Raw genomic sequence first — 19,381 nt, forward strand, 5'->3', positions numbered from 1 at the left:
CCATTTATGATTTATTCATACATATTGCCCTATGCAATGCGTTGGACATGAGAGTCTGGTAAGCTAAAGGTAGGTTTTTTTTTGTTGTTGTTTTTTGATTTTTAATTGGGGAATATCGGGAACAGTGTGTTTTTCCAGGACCCATCAGCTTCAAGTCAAGTCGTTGTTTTCAATCTAGTTGTGGAGGGTGCAGCTCACTGGCCCATGTGGGAATCAAACCGGCAACCTTGGCATTATGAGCACTGTGCTCTAACCCACTGAGCCAAACTGCCGCCCTCAAAGGGTAGGTTTTAGAAACACCAATACATATAAAGCTTAAACAATAATGGAAAACAATGAACAGAGTAATTTGTGATTTCATTAATGATATATTTTACAGTTAAATTTTCCAATAAGATAAGATTCAGAGCTTTCGTCCAGAGATTTATCCTCTTCTGTAATTCATAGTGGGTTATACAAAGTTACCAATATTCCAGGATCAAGATATTTAGAAAATGGATTTAGAGAATTATCAAACATGGGTTGCAGCTAATCACTTCTAAAACTTTTCAAAGTGATTACTTTCTGTTCAGAAACAAAACTCAACTCAAGAAAGTACTTTATTATTAACAACATACAAATCACCTGCATTTAAAATCTTACTAATTCAGTTCTACTGGTGAAGAGGTCTTGCTAAATTATGGGACATTTACAAAAGAATAAATTTGATTTTTCCAGTCAAGATGGTGGAGTAGGTAAATGCTGTTCCCCTCCTCTCATGACCACATCAAAAAGTACAATTAAACTACAGAACAACCATCATTGAGAATCTCCTGAATTCTAGCTGAAGTCCTACAACTAAGGACATACAGAAGAAGCCAACTCAAGACTAGCCGGAAGGGCAGAGATGCAAACAGTCTGGTCCCACACCCACGGGTGACCATTAAAAATCAGGAGGGATATCTTGACTGTGTAGGTCCCCCACAATGCAAGGAACTAGGGATCTCAGGCCCACACTAGGCTCCCCATCCTAGGGTTCCAGTGCTGGGGAGAGAAGTTCACAAAACATCTAGATATGAAAACCAGCAAGGATTATAGTTGAGTGAGGTGGCTAGAGTCCCAGGTGATCCCCTTAAAGGGCCCATGCATGGACTTCCTCACTGATGGAGTCACTCGCTCTGGGCTCCAGCAAGGGGACAGCAGCTAGAAAGGTGTCAGGGACCTACAGGGAGGAACCTGTAGGTTGTCTGGCTGCAGGGTAAGGGCTGGAACGGGAGCTTTCTCCAAGACAGAAGTGCTGGTAGAATCCATTGTTTCTTTGTTGAGCCCTCCCGAAACCCAACAGACACCACTATATCTGAGTCTTCATCAATCTATCTGACTCTGTTTGTTTTTCCTGCCCTGGTGATTCCCTAAGTCCCTACCCCAGTCATCTTGTAGGCCCACCCAAGCCACTTCTAGTGTTTTTTCATACAAATGGCCTGTCTTGGCTCATGCTGCAGATATTTCTAAAATCTCTAAAAGATTCACAAAACTCAAGCAAGCAGCATCTCACTTTAGTGTTTCTCATACCTCTTATTCAGCAGCCTCTAGCCCAGCACTAGTGGCACCTGGCCTCAATTCATGTCTTGGCCTATTGAGACATCTTCAAGCCCAGAGCCAGTGGCTGCCATCTGCAAATTGCTTTGTGGCTCATGCCAGGGCCCAGGGGCCCAGGGACTGGCATGCCCAGTGACCAGTTTAGACGGAGCTGGAGCATCATCCTGCCACTTCCAAGGATGACAAATCCAAAGGGCAGACTGTGCAGGGACCAGAGCCCTGCTAAAGTGAATCCTACTTTGTAGGGTCAGCCCCTGGACAACAGCTTCTCCACTATAGTCATGGCCAGTCCTCACAACCAATCTGCCAATGGACCAATCCCTCCAATTGATCTGCCAACAGCAACCAAGGCTCAACTACAATAAGAGGTCACATACAAACCACACAAGGGACACATTGGGGTGCTGGGCTCAGATGACCAGGGAGACTACATCACTGAGCCCCATAGCATACCTGTCACATAAGTTCATTCTACTATAAGTCTATAACAACAGACAAAGAACAACCCAGTAATCCAATTTATGGATATTTATCCAAAGAAACCCAAAACACTACTTCAAGGGGATGTGTGCATCCATATGTTCATTGCAGCATTGTCTACAATGACCAAGATGTGGAGGCAGCCTTTGTGTTCATAGATGGATGAGTGGATAAAGTGTAGGTGGTTCATACATACAATAGAATATTGCTCAGCTATGGAAAGGAATGGGTTCTTGCCATCTGTAGCAGCGAGGATGGACCTGGAGGGTATTATGCTGAGTGGAGTATGTCAGACACAGAAAGACAGATGCAATGAGATTTTGCTTATATGTGGAATCTAAAGAACAAAATAAACAAACAAACTCATAGATACAGAAAACATTTTGATGGTTGCCAGATGGGAGGGTATTGGGAGGTGGGTAAAAATGGGGAAGGGATTAAGAAGTATCAACTAGTTGTTTCAACGTAGTCATGGGGATGTAAAGCGTAGGGAATATAGTCAATAATATGGTAATAAATATGTATATTGCCAGGTGGGTACTAAGCTAGTCAGGGGGAATCTCTTCTTAAATTTTATAAATGTTTAACCATTATGCTGTACATCTGAAATTAATATAAAGTAATATTGAATGCCAACTGTAATTGAGTAATTTTAAAAGGGGGAAGCTGAAGGGAATAAAAGATTCAAACTTCCAGATATAAAACAAATAAGTCATGGCGATGTAATACACAGCATAGGGAATATAGGCAATATTTTGATAGCATGGTACGGTGTCAAATGTTTGCTGGACTTATCATGGTGGTCACTTCTTTAGGTATATAAATGTTGAATAACCATGATGTATACCAGAAACTAATATAATATTGTATGTTAGCTATATTTTAATAAAAACCTTTTAAAAAATGAGTAAATTTTATTCTTTTCAGCATTAGTATTCAAACAAATGTCCTGGAGAATTTGCAAGAAGGAATAAAAGATAATTATGTATAGTATAACATTTTATATACACATTAGGACCTTGAATTACAATATTTAGATGAAATCACACTCATTGGGAGTGAGAATAGGAGATATTCAAACTTGAGAGTAAAAAGGGTAAGAGATGAGGTTTAGTCAAAGGAACTCACAGTTTAGGCAAGCTTGCAGGCATGAGGGGTCCAGAAGCTACACGTTTTTTGCTACCATGAAATAATGCTTACTGTGTATTTAATGCCAATGTGTTTCTGGATGAAGACTACTATGACAGACTGTGCTTGGAAATTTTCAACTGATTCTTTAAAGTGGTTCTTTAAATGAGTAAAGCAGTTTTAAAGACATCTTTTCTGCTTTGATTGAGGAAGAAAACGTGTTCCCAATTGCAATGTTCCTGCACTTGATGTGATAGAAAGAAAATTGGATAGGAAGAATGAAACATCTTTGGATTTTTTACTCTAACAACATTTTGACTCTTTGAGTCTCAGTTTCCTCATCTGCAAAATGAAAATGGTGAACAAAATTATATCTATACCTATACTCCTTTCCAACCGCACCATTAATATGGTTACCTAATTCTATAATACAAAATACAAACACTGATAAAGTGAGCAAATGATCAAATAAATACTACAATCACATTAGTTATATTATCCAGAGCAGTTTTTCAAAAGCAGTAGATCTCCATTAATGGATCCTGGAATCAACTTAATGTATTCCAACCATCATTTATCAGGAAGAAATAAAATAGAATGAGAATATGAGAGTGCATGGCAATAAGTAAGGACAAATATTGTTTCTTGAAGCTTTTATTGTGGTAGCTTACATATTATATATTTATGTGTCTCTTTACTGAGTCATAGTGTAAAATAGATTTCTTATTCTCCAAAGACATCAGCAATATTTGTAAGCCATTTATTTAGAGTGTCTTCATTTGGGCTAAGGGAGAAAAGAGGTTTTTACTCACCAATAGTGGGGTCATGATAATCAGGGAACTGATGACTAATGAACTGCATTGTCATTGCTGAAAAAAAAAATAAATTCACTTTAATAAAAAAAAAAAATCACTGATTCATCAATAAGTTATTCACCAGTGACTCATCAGTCTTCTAAAAGGTTCTAATGAGTGACTTATTTATGTGAGTGACTAATTTAATTATACAATATGGACCACAAAATGATGATAATAAGAGAAAGTTCTAGAAGGAAACATGTATCTAGAGTGAAAAGTAATGCCACATACTTCTTTGGAACAAATATATCTACATTTTAAGTATATTTCAATAAAAATTGTGTTGGAGTGAAAATGAGAAGGCTGTTGACATAATGAGAGTGTAAACTACTTGTAGGGTCCTTCTTTTCTTCCTTTGGTTAAAAGGTTGGTATTGGTTGGGAAGATCTTTTTATTAAAAGTCCTGTACATTCTCTGGGATTTAACTTCTTCATTTTTAAGATAAAAAGATAATCTCTGAGGTCTCTATTAGTTAGAAAGGTATATGCGTATATGAGTTCTTATCCTTAGTTAGCGTTTCACATTTAAAGTTATTGAAGTCAATTTTATTTTGCCTAATACATGTTTTTAAGAAACTATTATTAAGTTCCATTACTCTTATTTGGTATCTCCTCTAAATTCTCCACATTCTTCTAAATTTATACTTTTGTAATACATTTGCAATGTTTCTTTTGTAAAGTTTCCTCATGTAAATTTCCATTATTAGGAGACAAGGGAATGCTGAAGTACAGGAACAAACTCAAAAAAGAAAAAAATTAGTAGACAACAGTTCTCTTCCTTTTCTCTCTCTCTCTCTCTCTCTCTCTCTCTCTCTCTGGTTTGAGACAAGCACTCTCTCATTGACCAAACTTGAGTTAGGCTCCTATGAGTCGATCTCCTCAACTAGACCTTGACCTTGACACCTGTCCTCACTATGCCTGTATACCCCAGTTGTAGCAAGAATCTTGATATCTTGATCCCTCTCAATATCAGATCAAATTCCTCATTCCCCACTTTTAATTTTTATTAGTTTCAAGTGTGTAAACAATGTAATAGTTAGACATTTACACCCCTCACAAAGTAGTAATCCCCCTCCCCTAATCTACTACCCTTTTGACATGGTATATAGCTGTTACAATTCCACTGACTCTATTCCCTACGCTGTACTCCATACCCAATGACCATATATGTGTGTGTGTGTGTGTATATATATATATGTATATATATATATACACACACACACATATATGTATATATATACATATATACACACACATATATATACATATATATATGTATATGTATATATATATATATATATATATATATATATATATATATATATAATTATAGTTGACATTCAATGTTATTCAGCTTCAGCTTCAGGTGTGCAATGCAGTGATCAGGCATCTACACAGTCCCTGAGGTGGTCTCCCTAGTAAGACAAGTGTCCATCTGAAACCCTACAAAATCTTTACAACATTATTGATTATATTCCCCAAACTGCCTTTCATATCTCTGTAGCAATATTGTGGCTACTAATTTGTGGCTTTCTATTCCCTTTACCTTCTCCCCCATCACCACCCACCTCCCCACTCTTTTTTAAAACTTTAAATAAATGTATTCGGCCAATTACTATGATCACTATGGCCAATCCTCAGCAAGAATCATCTTAAGTTTGTTTAGCAAGACTCTCCCCACTCTTGATGTTTCCTCTTAATAATTTCCCATCCACCAATGCTTGCCCCCACTTCTTGACTATAAAGTCCCACTTTTCTTTGTTGTATTTGGAGCTAAGTCCAATTGTACAATGAGTTCTCTTTTCCCCCAATGCAACAGTTCCTAAAAAAATCTGTTTTTAACACTTTACTGTTTGACTTTTGTTCCCTCTAACAGTGTGCACATGCTTCAACAAGTGTTCAGAGCAGAAAAGACAGCTAAACTCAACAAAGCTGTACAAGGCACTAGTCTAACCCTGCTGAAAAATGCAAAGCTGTGGAATCCGACTCAGTGAAACAGAATTTCTGTTTACACTTTACTACTTTTTACCTCCTGTCTTTGTATTGACAAAGGAAGGCTCCATATGAAATTATTGCTCAATTTGATAGTTTCGGGCTAGTTTCAGAAATGCAAATCAAAATGCCTACCAGATAGCCTTAGGAGTTATAATATATCCGGTAACCAAACTGAAAGCAACATGTTTATTAAGTGGATATCAAGGAGAATTTAGAAAAGGTTTCTCCGGAGTTTTAAAATAGCAGTCTCCCTTATCTCTTTGTGCCTGGCTGGCTTATTTTCATAGAGGTCAGACACCCAGCCTCATAAGGAACAAATGGGCTTGCCTCGTCAATCAACTAAATTTCATAGATAGCTCAGACTCAGTCAATTTGAAAGTAAAATGAGGATATTCCCTCTTTACCGGGCTCAAAGCAAAGAGACATGCACCTATTTACTAATTGATTGTTGCCTTACAGCTGCCAAACCGTTTGTTCCCCGCGCTCTTCCAAGGATTTCGCAAGGGAGTGCCTCAGCAAACTGAGGCCCGATGGAGACATATTGGAAAAGCTCCTTTAAGGGGAAGTCTCAGCAAACTGAGACCCGATGGAATTATATCGGTCCCTCCCTTCAATGGATTCCTTGGAGATGTGCTTGTGTGAAGGCAAAGTTCAAGCTGGAACACAATGGGAACTTTCGGAAAGAGGGCCAGCAGGCTACTAACACACAGATCTTGAGATTAACAATAATTACCTCTTAGAAGATTACCAATAAAAACTACACGTTGACCCAATTCGGGGTTCAGTCCCTGTGACTGTTCCCCTTGGCCCGTGCTTGCACTCTATTCCTGGCTACTGTCTTTTCTTAACCCTGCACTTCCCGTCTCCCTCCCCGCAACCCTCATCGTGCTGGACGTGACAATTGATGGTGATTAAGAGCCTCAGCATCCGTTTTATGATGGTCAATTATTTAGGCTAAAATCTTAAAGATATCTTTGGACACATCCCCTCTCATATCCACCATCCAGCAACCATGAATATTTATTTTTGCCTCCTAAATATCTTTCAAATATGTCTCAATTCTTTCTGATATTATTCTAGTCTGGAGTCTTATATTTCTCTTGAAACTCTCCATTGCAATAGACTCAAAACTGATTTCTCTGTAGCTATTTCCTCTCCCTTCCATTAGCACTTTCAGAATGGTACCAGAATCATCATTTAAAAAAGAATGATATCATTCATACGTCAGTCACTATTAGGATAAAGGCCATAGTTAGTAACATGTCATGCTAACAAATATGGACTTTCATATGCTCATCATAGCTTTTCAGTCTTGACTTACACCACTACCCAAAGAGCTACTCTGTGTTCTCAGACTTCCGGAAGTACTTAATATCCATGAATATGCCTTTGTGCTGGAGAATGGCCTTCACCTTCTCCTTCATTTTGATTATCATACTAATGAAGATCCTTGACTGAACTCTAGTCAGGCTCCTCTGAACCCTCCTATAAAACTAGGTCTCAACTTTTAGCTTCTCTATTCATCTCTGCTTTGCCCAGGTTTCACAAGAATCCTCCTAAGTCAGTTTAGAGTGAGTTCCCCACAATAGATATCTGATCACCCATGAAATATGATCATATTCGTCATTCTCCACCATCCCGAAGGTGACCTCTGATTACCCTGGCCAACCTTCAGGAAATTCCCTATTAAGTCTGTTTAACCAGAATCCTCTCTACTACTGTTGTTCCTCTTAGTAACTTCCAATCCCCTGACCGCTACCCTGCTCCTTAGCTATAACTTCCCACTTATTCCTGTGGGATTTGGAACTGAGACCAGTTCTAAATTAAGTTCTCTTTTCCGTATTGCAATAGTGCGTAAATAAAATCTATGTTCACTGCTTTAATTACTGTCCAGATCTGGTTTTCTTTAAAAATGCTAATAATGATCAATACATCTACACAGATGTCAAATCATTCAACCAAAACATTTAAACTCTTCATCTGTTAAGTACCAGTACATCATAGTCATGGAAGCTACCAGGAAGTATCAGAAAACAGTGTGTATAGTTATGGGCTAAGTTAATTACCATAAACGTGCAAAAATATTTTGAAGGCTGAAGAAGTTTGGAACACATTTTAGGAAAAATTAAGTGTTTTAAGAACTAATAGATATATTTGATATTGGACTTCAGAATCACAGAACCAGTATTAGGAATAAATGAACCAGTCAACAATTGACCTGTTACACTTATTTATAAGAACAGCGGCATATATTTAGATGATGAAGTCTGTGCTTTAATGGAGACCTGCTTCTTATTATTGAAAAAGCCCTGCAATTCTCAAATTTGATTTGAACTGAGAGCCAACTGAGCTTTGTTAACAGAACTTCAAAAGATTATTTTGTAAAAGTTTTTTTTTTTTTTTTTGGTGTGTGTGTGTGTGTGTGAGTGTGTGTGTGTTTTACATTGTGGATGCCTGATAGGACATCTAAGGGCCATTTCTCTTTGCGAAGATGATGTGTAAAACAAACAATTTTTGAAAAATCTCTCCTAAATACTTATCAAGTTCAATGTTGAGGTAAGCAATCTATTAAATGTCTATCAATAGAACCGGACACTAAGTCTTATTCATTTTACAACAGACAGGTTTATGTCATCAAAATTTTGGGATCCTATTTTCCCTTGCCAAAGAGCTATTCTGTAAGAAAATCAATCACATTTCCTTCTCTCTTTTCAGATATATCAACTGTATTGACTTTGTAATATCAATACATTTGTTTTTAAGAATCTAATAAAAATGAAGGTCTATGTCTTGTTTCTGAAAGGTACATTGACATACACAGATGCACATAGTATTCAGAGGTAAGTAGGGATCAATATGTCCCATGTAAAAGCACTTGCCTTAGCAAATATTCACATATGTCAGAAATGAGCCTTTTGTTTAGAAAGAGGACCTACATGAACAATGTGATACAAGAGCATCTGAGAATCCCTACATTAAATCTGCCTATCAGGAATTCCTAATAGTCAGTTTAGATATTCATTTCTTACTATATATATTTGTTGTTGTTGTTGTTGTTTTGTTTTGTTTTTAATTAAAGTTTATTGGCATGACAATGGTTAAAAAAGTTACATAGGTTTCAACTGTACAATTCTGTAACACATCATCTATATACCACATTGTATGTTTTTAAATAGAAAAAATTTCCTTTGGTGAGTACCATACAAAGTTCCTAACATTTGAAAGTGAACCAGCTCAATGGATCAAGTTGACAAAACCCACCTAGCAAGCATGACCAATCTGTACTCCGTATATTTAAGAAAGACATAGGAAAGCAGTGCGAGGTAGTATTAGAAAAAATTTTTACAAAAATTATTCTACAACTTATGCTGGCTGTGGGTTTGCTGTTTTGTAAAAGATAATGGGAATCATCTTAGAAAATTTTGAACAGGAGCAATCTTACATTGAGGCCAGAATAACTTTTCTATCCATTTTGGAAAATCTGCTAAGTCAGCAGAATCACAACATACTTCAGGGTTTAACAGAAGTTGTAGTCTTTCAATAATGGAAGAATCTTTCTGTATGTTTGTATTTGAAATACTTAAGAAATGTTCTACAAAGTACTGAACCTCTGAATTCTACCTCTGGATTTATTGTATTCACTCACACATAGTCAAAATCATTGCCAATGTACATTTAGCAGTTCTTGTCTCTGAGACTGTAAAATTGAACTTAGCAGGAGTCCATGGATATTAGTCAGAAATATGAATGTTGAGGAACGAATAAGGTGATAGATAAGCACAAAAATTGGTTGTATCTCATGAAGTATCATAGAGACTTTAGTTAAAACAGAATTGTGTGTATGAATCTGGCAAATACTGTGTTTTGACCCCTGAATCTCTTTATCAATGTGGACCATTAAGGTAGTTATCATTTGTTTTATGAAGGTTGTTGATTTTCATGTTAATCTTAAACTCTTCTAACTTGCTAAAATATTTTATTATTTGAGTTATTTTATTATGGTACCTAGGAGTTTCTATCATATCATCTACAAATAGAAATAGTTTCCAATTTTTATTTTCATAATTTATCTTGTGTATATTCATTGGTTAATTATTTCAATAAAATAATAAATAGTGCAGGTAGTGATCACCTTGGAATGTTTTCTTGACGTTAGTGAAAAACTTCTATTTTTCACAGTAAGATATTGGCATTAGTATTATGATATCTTTACATATTTCTTCATATTATGGAAGTAGTCACACATTTCTGCTTTTTGAAACCTTCAATAAGGAATTAGGAGTTGTGTTTTTCAAAGGCTTTCTCGGTATAATGGAGATAATCATGTGATATTTCTCCTGAGAACCATTAATATGTTGACATATTAATAGACATTCTCATACTGAACCAACCTCACATTCCAGGATTGAAATCTGTTTGGTGATAATATCTTATTTTTAATGAGGTATTAGAATCTGCTAATAATTTATTTAGGATATTCAAATTATTATCCATAAGAAATATCTGTTTGCATTTTTCTTTTTTTGGGGGGGGTTATCAGGATTAGTTATCAATTCTGTGCTTCTATTATAAAATAATTTAGACTATTTTCATTTATTTTCTATGCTCTTAAATTATATAGTATTGGAAGTATCTTGTCTTTAAAGGTTTGGTAAAACTGCCTGTGAAACCACCTAGATCTGCTGTCTTTTTAATAGAGGTATATTCTCAAAATTTTTCTCTATTCTTTGTATATTTATCTGTTTAATTTTTCTAACCTGACTGAGGATAATTTTAGGAAATGGTATAATACAAATAATTCATCCATCTTGGTTTTTTATTTTATTTTCAAAGCGGTATGCAAGCTTATCTAATGATGTTGTAAATTTCCATTGTATCCAGTTATTTCCTCCTTATATTTTAAAAAATATATATACATTTTTTATTTTTCAGTTACAGTTGACACACAATATTGTATTAGTTTCAGGTGTACAACATAGTGATAAGACATTTATGTAACTTACAAAGTTATCACCCCAATAAACCTAGTACCCATTTGAAACCATATATAGTTGTTACAATATTGTTGACTATAACCCTTACGCTATACTTTACATCCCCATGACTATTCTTGTAACTACCAATTTGTACTTCTTAATCCCTTCCCCTTTTTCACCCATTCCCCAAATGCCCTCTCATTTGGCAGCTATCAAAATGTTCTCTGTATTTATGAGTCTGTTTCTGTTTTATTTGTTCATTTATTTCATTCTTTAGGGTCCATATAAAAGTGAAATCATATGGCATTTGTCTTTCTCTGTCCGACACACTCCACTAAGGACAATACCTTTTGGGTCTATCCATGTTGCTGCAGATGGCAAGATTTCATTCTTTTTTATGGCTAAGTAATATTCCATTGTATATATGTACCACCTCTTCTTTATCCAATCATCCATTGATGGACACTCAGGTTGCCTCTATACCTTGGTTATTGTAAACAATGCTGTAATGGACATATAGATTCATGTGTCCTTTTGAAGTAGTGTTTTGGGTTTCTTCAGATGAATACCCAGAAGTGGGAGTACTGCGTCTTTCTTTGTCTCTTGTTATAGCTTTTGTTTTAAAGTCTATTTTGTCTGGTGTAAGTATTGCTACCCCAGAATTTTTTTAAAATTTTCATTTTCATGAAATATCTTTTTTCCATCCCTTTACTTTCAGTCTGTGTGTGTCTTTCAATCTTAAGTGAGTCTCTTAGGTAGCATGTGTAAGGGGCTTGTCCATTAGCCCTCCTATGCATTTTGATTGAAGCATTTAATCCATTTACTTTGAAAGTAATTATCAATCGATATGTAGTTATTGCCATTTTATTACTTATAATTAAAAAATATTTTCTTCTTCTTCTTCTTCTCCTTCTCCTTCTCCTTCTCCTTCTCCTTCTCCTTCTCCTTCTTCTTCTTTTTCTCCTCCTTCTCCTCCTCCTCCTCCGCCTTCTCCTCCTCCTCTTCCTCCTCCCCTTCTTCCTCCTTCTCCTCCTCCTTTCCTTCTTCTCCAAGAAGTCCATTTAACACTCCTTGTAATACCGGTTTGGTGGTGATGAACACCTTTATTTTTTAATTTTAATTTATTTAATTTATTTATTTGTTTCATGTCTAGGAAGCTCTTTCTCTCTCCTTCAATTTTAAATGATAGCCTTGCTGGGTAAAGTAATCTTGATTGTAGTTAATTGCTTTATATCACATTGAATCTTTCCTGCCAATCCCTTCTGGCCTGCAAAGTTTCTGTTGAGAAATCAGCTGACAGTGTAATGGGAGCTCCCTTGTAGGTAACTAATTGCCTTTCTCTTGCTACTTTTAAGATTCTCTCTTTGTCTTTAAGCTTTGACATTTTAATTATGATGTATCTTGGTGTGAGCTTGTTTGGGTTTATTTTGTTTGGGAATCTCTGCATTTTCTGGACTTGTATATCTATTTCCTTGGCCAGGTTAGGGAAATTTTCCATCTTTAGTTCTTCAAATAGGTTTTCATTTCCTTGTTCTCTCTCTTCCTCTTCTAGTACCCCCAAGATGCTTATGTTGGTATGCTTGATGTTGACCCAGAGATTCCTAAAACTATTCTTATGTTACAGTGAGTTGTTTTTCCCTTTCTTTTTGATGTTCTGATTGGGTGTTTTATGCTACCTTATCTCCCAAATTGCTGATTTGAACCTCTGCTTCATCTAATCTACAGTTGATTCCCTCTAATGTATTCTTTATTTCAGTTATTGTAGTCTTCATTTCTGACTATTTTTGTTGTTGTTGTTATGTTTTCTATCTCCATTTATGTTTACTGTTTCTATGTTGAGGTTTGCCTTGAGATCACTGAGCATCTTTACAACCAGTGTTTTGAACTGTATGTCTGGTAGATAGCTTGTCTCCATTTTGTTTAGCTCTTTTTTCTTTATCTTTGTTTTGGTCTTTTACTTGGGATATGTTTCTTTGTATCCCCATTTTGGCTAGGCTGTGCTTGTTTCTTGAACCTGGTGCTCCATGTGTGTCCCTTGTGTGGGTTGTGTTTGCCATCCTATTGTTGGTCAACTGTGGTTGCTGTTATCACATCAATGGGAGGGTTTTACCCTCTAGCTGATTTGTTGTGAGGACTGGACATGACCTCAGTGGAGGAGCTGTTGTGCAGGGGCTGACCCTACAGAGCAGGATTTGCTTTAGCAGGATGCTGGTGCCTGCCCATTCTGCCCACTGGTTGTGTAGTCTGTGGAGCTGGCCTGGTAATGTTCCAGTGTGGTCCAAAGCCTGCCACCCAGTGGCAGGGCCTTCTGGGAGGGGCCTCACTGCAGGCCAAGTTTAGCCTCTGTCCAAAACCACCTGACCTGAGCCATAAAGCAATCTTCATATGGCCACCACCTGCACTGTGCTTGGAGTTGCCTGGGAGAGGCCAAACTGTGAATCGAAGCCTGCTGTTGCTAGTTCCGGGCTTGGGGCTGCTTAGCACGATGTACACAGCATGCTGAGGCCAGGTGCTGCCTGTTTTGGGTGTGGGAAACTTTGAGAGATTTTCAGGAAAGCCCACAGCATGAGCCAAGTCAGGCCATTTGTATGGAAAAGCCACTAGAAGCAGTTTGGGCATGCCTGAAAGTTTGGTGGGGCCTGGTCTTAGGGAATCACCAGGGTAGGGAGAAAGATGTTAGCCATGTTTATTAAGAGTCAAGTATAGAGGCCTCCTGTGTCTGCACTGTGGGAGGTGGGAGGCTCAACAAAGGAACAAGGGATTCTACCAGCACTTTTATATGGGAGAAAGCTGTCCCTCCAGCTCTCACCTTGAAGCCAGACAGTTCAGTCCTTCCCTGTATATCTCTGGTACCCTTCAAGCTGCTGCCCCAGCTCTGGAACTCAGAGAGCGTGATTCATCAGCAAGTAAGTTCATGCACAGGCCCTTTAAGAGGAATGTTGGGAAACAGTCATACCCTTGTCTCACTCAGCTACAATTTCCACTGGTTTTCATAGCCAGATGTTGTGGGGACTTTTCTTCCCAGCATTGGAACCCTGGGCTGGGGAGTCTGGTGTAGGGCTGAAGCCTCCCCACTCCTCAGGGGGGACCTGCACAGCTGAGCTATACCTCCTGATTTTTAATGGCCACATGCAGCTGTGGGAACAGCCTGTTCTGCATCTCCACCCTTCCTACCGGGCTGGAGGTGGCTTCTTCTGTATATCCTTAGTTATAGGACATCTGTTCAGCTAGCGTTCAGGATATTCTCAATGATGGTTGTTTTGTAGTTTAATTTTACTTTTGATGTTGATCATGACAGGAGGAAAGCATAGCTTTCACCTAATCTAACATCTTGGCTGGAATCTTCTTTATATTTTTTTATTTGCTGTCTCCATTTTTTATTTGCTTAAGTTAGCTAGTCATTTGTTTATTTTTGATATTTTTCAAAGGATTTTATTTTGACTTCATTATGATTACTGCTGTTATTATTGTTAATTACGTCCATTTTTTTTTTTCCTTTACCTTGGTGCTTTTGCCTTTATTATTTCCCCAGTTGTGTTTCTTTTGGTTTACTTTTGTGTCAACTCAGTTTATTGATTTTCATTCCTTTAATTTTTGTTGGTAATTTTTTTAAAGATTTGAATTGTCCTCTGATTCTCTTTTATATATTCTGATATTTTTCAGAAATTTATAATTTCTATTTGTATTTTTCCTTTCACTTCTAAGTAGTAAATAGAAAGCCTTTTTCAATTTCCATCTGGAAGAGACTTTTCCTTATTTTAAATTTCTGTTTTATTTGCTGTGATCAGAGAACATTATTTCAAATATCTACAGTCTATTTAACTTACGGATATTTTTGGTGTCTTAACTTATAATGATTGTGTTTGGTAAAATAAAGTATATTGATAAGAAGGTGGTATTTGATATATGCATCAATAAGATTTACTTTATTGATTATATTTTAATTTTTTTATTATCCTTAATTTTTTTGTCCACTGCTCAGTCTTGTATTGAGAATGATATATAAACTCACCAATTATAGAAAATGGCTGTGTTATTTGGTGCATACGAAGGTCAAACAATTAAGTTCATGTACTTTCCACTGTGTGCTTAAGTATTTTTAACAGTAATATTTTCATTCTGGTTTGTGGCTTTTATTATTAAAATTGTCATCTCATGTAATTATTTTTCTTTTTTTTTTTTGTCTGATGTCAAGATTGTAACTGCTGCTTTATTTTTGTTTTCATTTGCTTGGTGTACGTTTTCTTATGCTTTTACCATTTTGGATAATTTTATTTTAAATAATTCTATTGTATATTGCATAGTGTATTTTACTTAAGTGCCAATTTGAATTTTTTTAATGGGCAAGTTAAGTTCACTCACACTTACCTACTCTTATGTTTCTCCATATCTTTTCATGGCTTGATAGCTGATTTATTTTTTAGCTTTGAACAATATTCCATTGCCTGGATGCATTACAGTTTAATTAACTATATATTCACCTACTGAAGGACATCTTGATTACTTCTGAGTTTTGGCAATTGTGAATAAAACTGCTATAAACATACATGTGAAGGTTTTTGTGTGGACATAAGTTATGAACTCCTTTGAGTAAATACCAAGGAATATGATTCCTGGATATGACTGTATCAAATATGTACAGTTTTGTAAGAAACAACCAAAGTGTCTTCGAAAGTGGCTGTACCACTTTGAACTTCCACCAGCGATGGATGAGAGTCCATTCATTTGAATTTGAGCTCCACATCCTTGTCATCATCTGGTGCTGTCAGCATTCTGGATTTGGGCCATTATAATAGGTACATGGTGGGGTCTTGCTTTAATTTGTATTTCTCTGGTGACCTATGGTGTAGAGCATCATTTTAGATGCTTATTTGCCATCTGTATATTTTCTTTGTTGAAGTATCTGTTAGGGTTTTTGATCCATTTTTAATCATGCTTGTTTTCTTATTGTTGAGTTTTATGAGTTCTTTTTATATTTTGGATAACAGTCTTTACTGTTTCTCCTAGTTTGTGGCTTGTCTTCTAATTCACTTTGTATTGTATTGGGGAGAGCAGAAGTTTTTAATGTTAATAAAATCCAGCTTATTAATTATTTTTGCTCATGAATTGTGCACTTGGTATTTTATCAAAAAAAAAAAATCTCCATACCCAAAGTCCTCTAGGTTTTCTTGCATGTTATTTTCTAGGAGTTTTTTAAGTTTAAATTTTGCATTTAGGCCTATGATCCATTTTTAGTTAATTTTTGTCACTTGTAAAAGTCTGTGCCAAGATTCATTTTTTGTTTATTTGTTTGTTTTCATGTGGCTGTCCAGTTGTTCCAGTATCATTTGTTAGAGAGACTATCTTTGCTCTTTTGTATTGCCTTTAGTCATTTGTCAAAGATCAATTGAATATATATATATATATATATATATATACATATATATATATATGTATATATATATACATATATGTGTGTGTGTGTGTGTGTGTGTGTGTGTGTGTGTGTGTGTACATATCACTCAATTCCTGGGTTATCTATTCTGTTTTATTGATATATTTGTCTATTCTTCCACCAATACTACACTATCTTGATCACTGTAACTTTACAGTTAGTCTTGAAGTCAGGTAGCATCACTCTTCTAACTTTGTTCTTCAATATTGTGTTGACAATTCTGGATCATTTGCCTCTCCATATAAACTTTACAATTAGTTTTTTATACCCAATAATAACTTCCTTGGATTGAGATTGGGATTGCATTGAATGTATATATTAATTTCCAAAGAACTGACATCTTGACAATATTGAGTATTCTTATTCACGAACATGGAATATCTCTCTACTTATTTAATTCTTCTTTGACTTCATTCTTCAGAATTTAATAGTTTTGCTCATGTAGATCTTATACATATTTTGTTAGCTTTCCCACTTCATTCTTTACAACAAAGTGGCAAAAGAGTGAAGAGAGAGAATTCATGGAGGATTGCATGCGGGGTTTTTAGGAATAAGTCCTCTAAGTATTTTACTTAGTATATTACTATATCCACATTATTTTCTCATGCTTACTTGGCTCCACTTAATAGCCGTGAGGCTGAAGTGTATGTCAGGAAGAGAAGAAAATGGGTCTTGGTGAACACATAGCAGTCTCTAGCATTTGGGAGCAAAGGACAGTCAGAAGAAATATGAAAATGTCAAATGAAGGAAAGTAAAATATCACTCTCTTCTCCCCTGCCCCAGAATCATTTTCTGGAAAACTAAATAAGATCTTAATGTTATTCTTTTCCTTACTAAGTTGAGGGATACATGTAAATTTTTTAAATAAAGCATCTTTTAATTTTTGCTGAGCATCACAAAAATTATTACAAGAGATCACACTTGTTTAAATGTTTTCGGTTACAGCTCTCGGCATGATGTAAATCTATGTATCTTTTTTTTTATAGATTTAAAAATTAATTATAGGTAAGAATATGTCTGAAATGATAGGTGAAAAATTTTTTTTTCCAGGTCAAATTTCTGGCCATCATGAAAAATAAGCAATAGCATAAGAAATAGCAATAGAAGTTTTGCCACACCCTGTGCATATATGCTTCTCCTTATGGCTATTTGTCTTTCACTGACTTTACGGATAAAAAGAAAGTGCAGAGTGACTACAAGTATAGAAGACATTTAAAGATCAGAAAAGTTGAGTCATCCACTATGATCTTAACAAAACTAATTAGGGATGAAAATAAGAACATATTTGGTGGACTCAACCTCTGTCTTTTTGATTTCTAAAAATACTAGAGTTAGTAGATGACACTTGTAAGCAAACAAAAATACTTTTTTTCCTCCTACAGAAATAGACATTTACTTAACATTAAGTTGCAGATAACATCAGGAAATACCTGATGGATTTTATATCAAAGACCCTTTTCTTTTATTAGTGGCCATACCATTAACATATGTTATATAAATGCACTGCTTGCCCAGACCTTATAAAATATTCATTAAATGCATACAATAAATAATGGGCAATTGCATCTTCAATGTTCATACAAATGTAGTGGTGAGAAATAAAATACAATCATTTTTTTAAAGCAAAACCATTTTGATTGGGCTCTTCTTTTTCATGCATATTTTTAATTTAAATTTCCATTTCATTATTCAGATATTCTGATAATTTACTATTTCATTTTAAAGTTCAATTTAAACCACTGCTTCTTGTTTTGCATAGTTCAGTATTAAACCATCAAATTTACCTATATGAAAAATCTGACAATATTATATATCGCCCTACTTGGAGTGTCAGTGGTATTTGACCAGAGGCAGAGGCTGTCAGTTACAAAAAAGGAAAATTATAGAAAGAAAAGAGTCATTTTCTACAAAAAAATTAAAGATTAAAATACTGCATAAAGTCACATAAATTCATTATTACTCTCCCTACCTCCCCCCCATTTTTTTTTTTTTAAGGAATTTGATATTTATGCAAAGTACTAAACTGAAATGTTTTGGAGGCTGATATAATGTAATTACACAGAGACAGAGTTTGGCAAGTCATTGCTTTCCCTTTGGGACTTGAAGACCTGTCGCTGGAGTAGCACAGATGAGATGAGAGTCTGGTCACTAAGATTTAGTCCCATTCCTCTCTTGGTTTGTTGTGGTTCCTTGATAAAATTGCTCAAACTTTCTATATCAGTTTTCTTGTCTGCATAATAAGAGGAGGAAGGAAAAACAACTCAAAGCTGCATCCAGATTAAGCCTTCTGCAATACCTCTTTCTCCACCTTATTGTCCACACCATCATCATCACCAGTTCTTCATCCATGGAGGATTTAACTCTGTTATCTCTAGTCTAATTCTGTCTTCTATAGTCATCATTTTCTACCCACACTGTCTTTCTAGGAGTTTTTCAAAACATTCCAGCCACGATACTTCCTAAGAAAGAGACTTTGCTGGTGCTGTTCCCTTTGCTGGAATACTATTCCCCCAGACAACTGTGTGGCTTGCCTCTTTCAGAATATTATTCACATGTGACCTTCTTTGGGAAGTGTTCTTTCACCACTGAATTTCAACTGAAACTCATTCCTTTTCACTAGGATACCTTAGGACGCTTTCCTGACATTCATTAATCCATTCATCCATTCATTCATGTATTCAAAAATATTTGTTATGTGTCAGGCCCTGCTTTTGGTGCTTGGGACACATCAGTGAACAAAAGGGACTTCTCCCCTCTAGGGGTTTCCATTCTAGAAGATGGTGGAAATTGGTGAGGGAAACAAAAAATAAAAATGGTCACATACTTGCGTACGCGCTAATAGCATGTTAGATGGTGACAACTACTATGAAAAAAGTAAAATTATTATGCGATCATTATTAAAATATAAAGAAATGTTACATTAGGATGAACTTA

At 35.8% G+C, this 19,381-nt stretch overlaps 1 protein-coding gene across 2 annotated transcripts in view; it reads right to left on the reverse strand.

Annotated features, from left to right (window-relative positions):
- RIT2 (Ras like without CAAX 2) overlaps positions 1 to 19,381 on the reverse strand; it is a 320,231-nt gene that overhangs the window by 237,959 nt on the left and 62,891 nt on the right. Inside the window, exon 2 of one of the 2 annotated variants that reach the window (XM_033135662.1) lies at positions 3,999 to 4,055. The exons of the other annotated variant lie outside the window; for it this stretch is intronic. Within the exon in view, the coding sequence (XP_032991553.1) occupies positions 3,999 to 4,055 (57 nt within the window). The remainder of the gene's footprint in view (positions 1 to 3,998; positions 4,056 to 19,381) is intronic. 2 annotated transcript variants of the gene reach the window in all.

The sequence above is a fragment of the Rhinolophus ferrumequinum genome, chromosome 19 (assembly GCF_004115265.2).
Source record: "Rhinolophus ferrumequinum isolate MPI-CBG mRhiFer1 chromosome 19, mRhiFer1_v1.p, whole genome shotgun sequence".
Classification (NCBI taxonomy): domain Eukaryota; kingdom Metazoa; phylum Chordata; class Mammalia; order Chiroptera; family Rhinolophidae; genus Rhinolophus; species Rhinolophus ferrumequinum.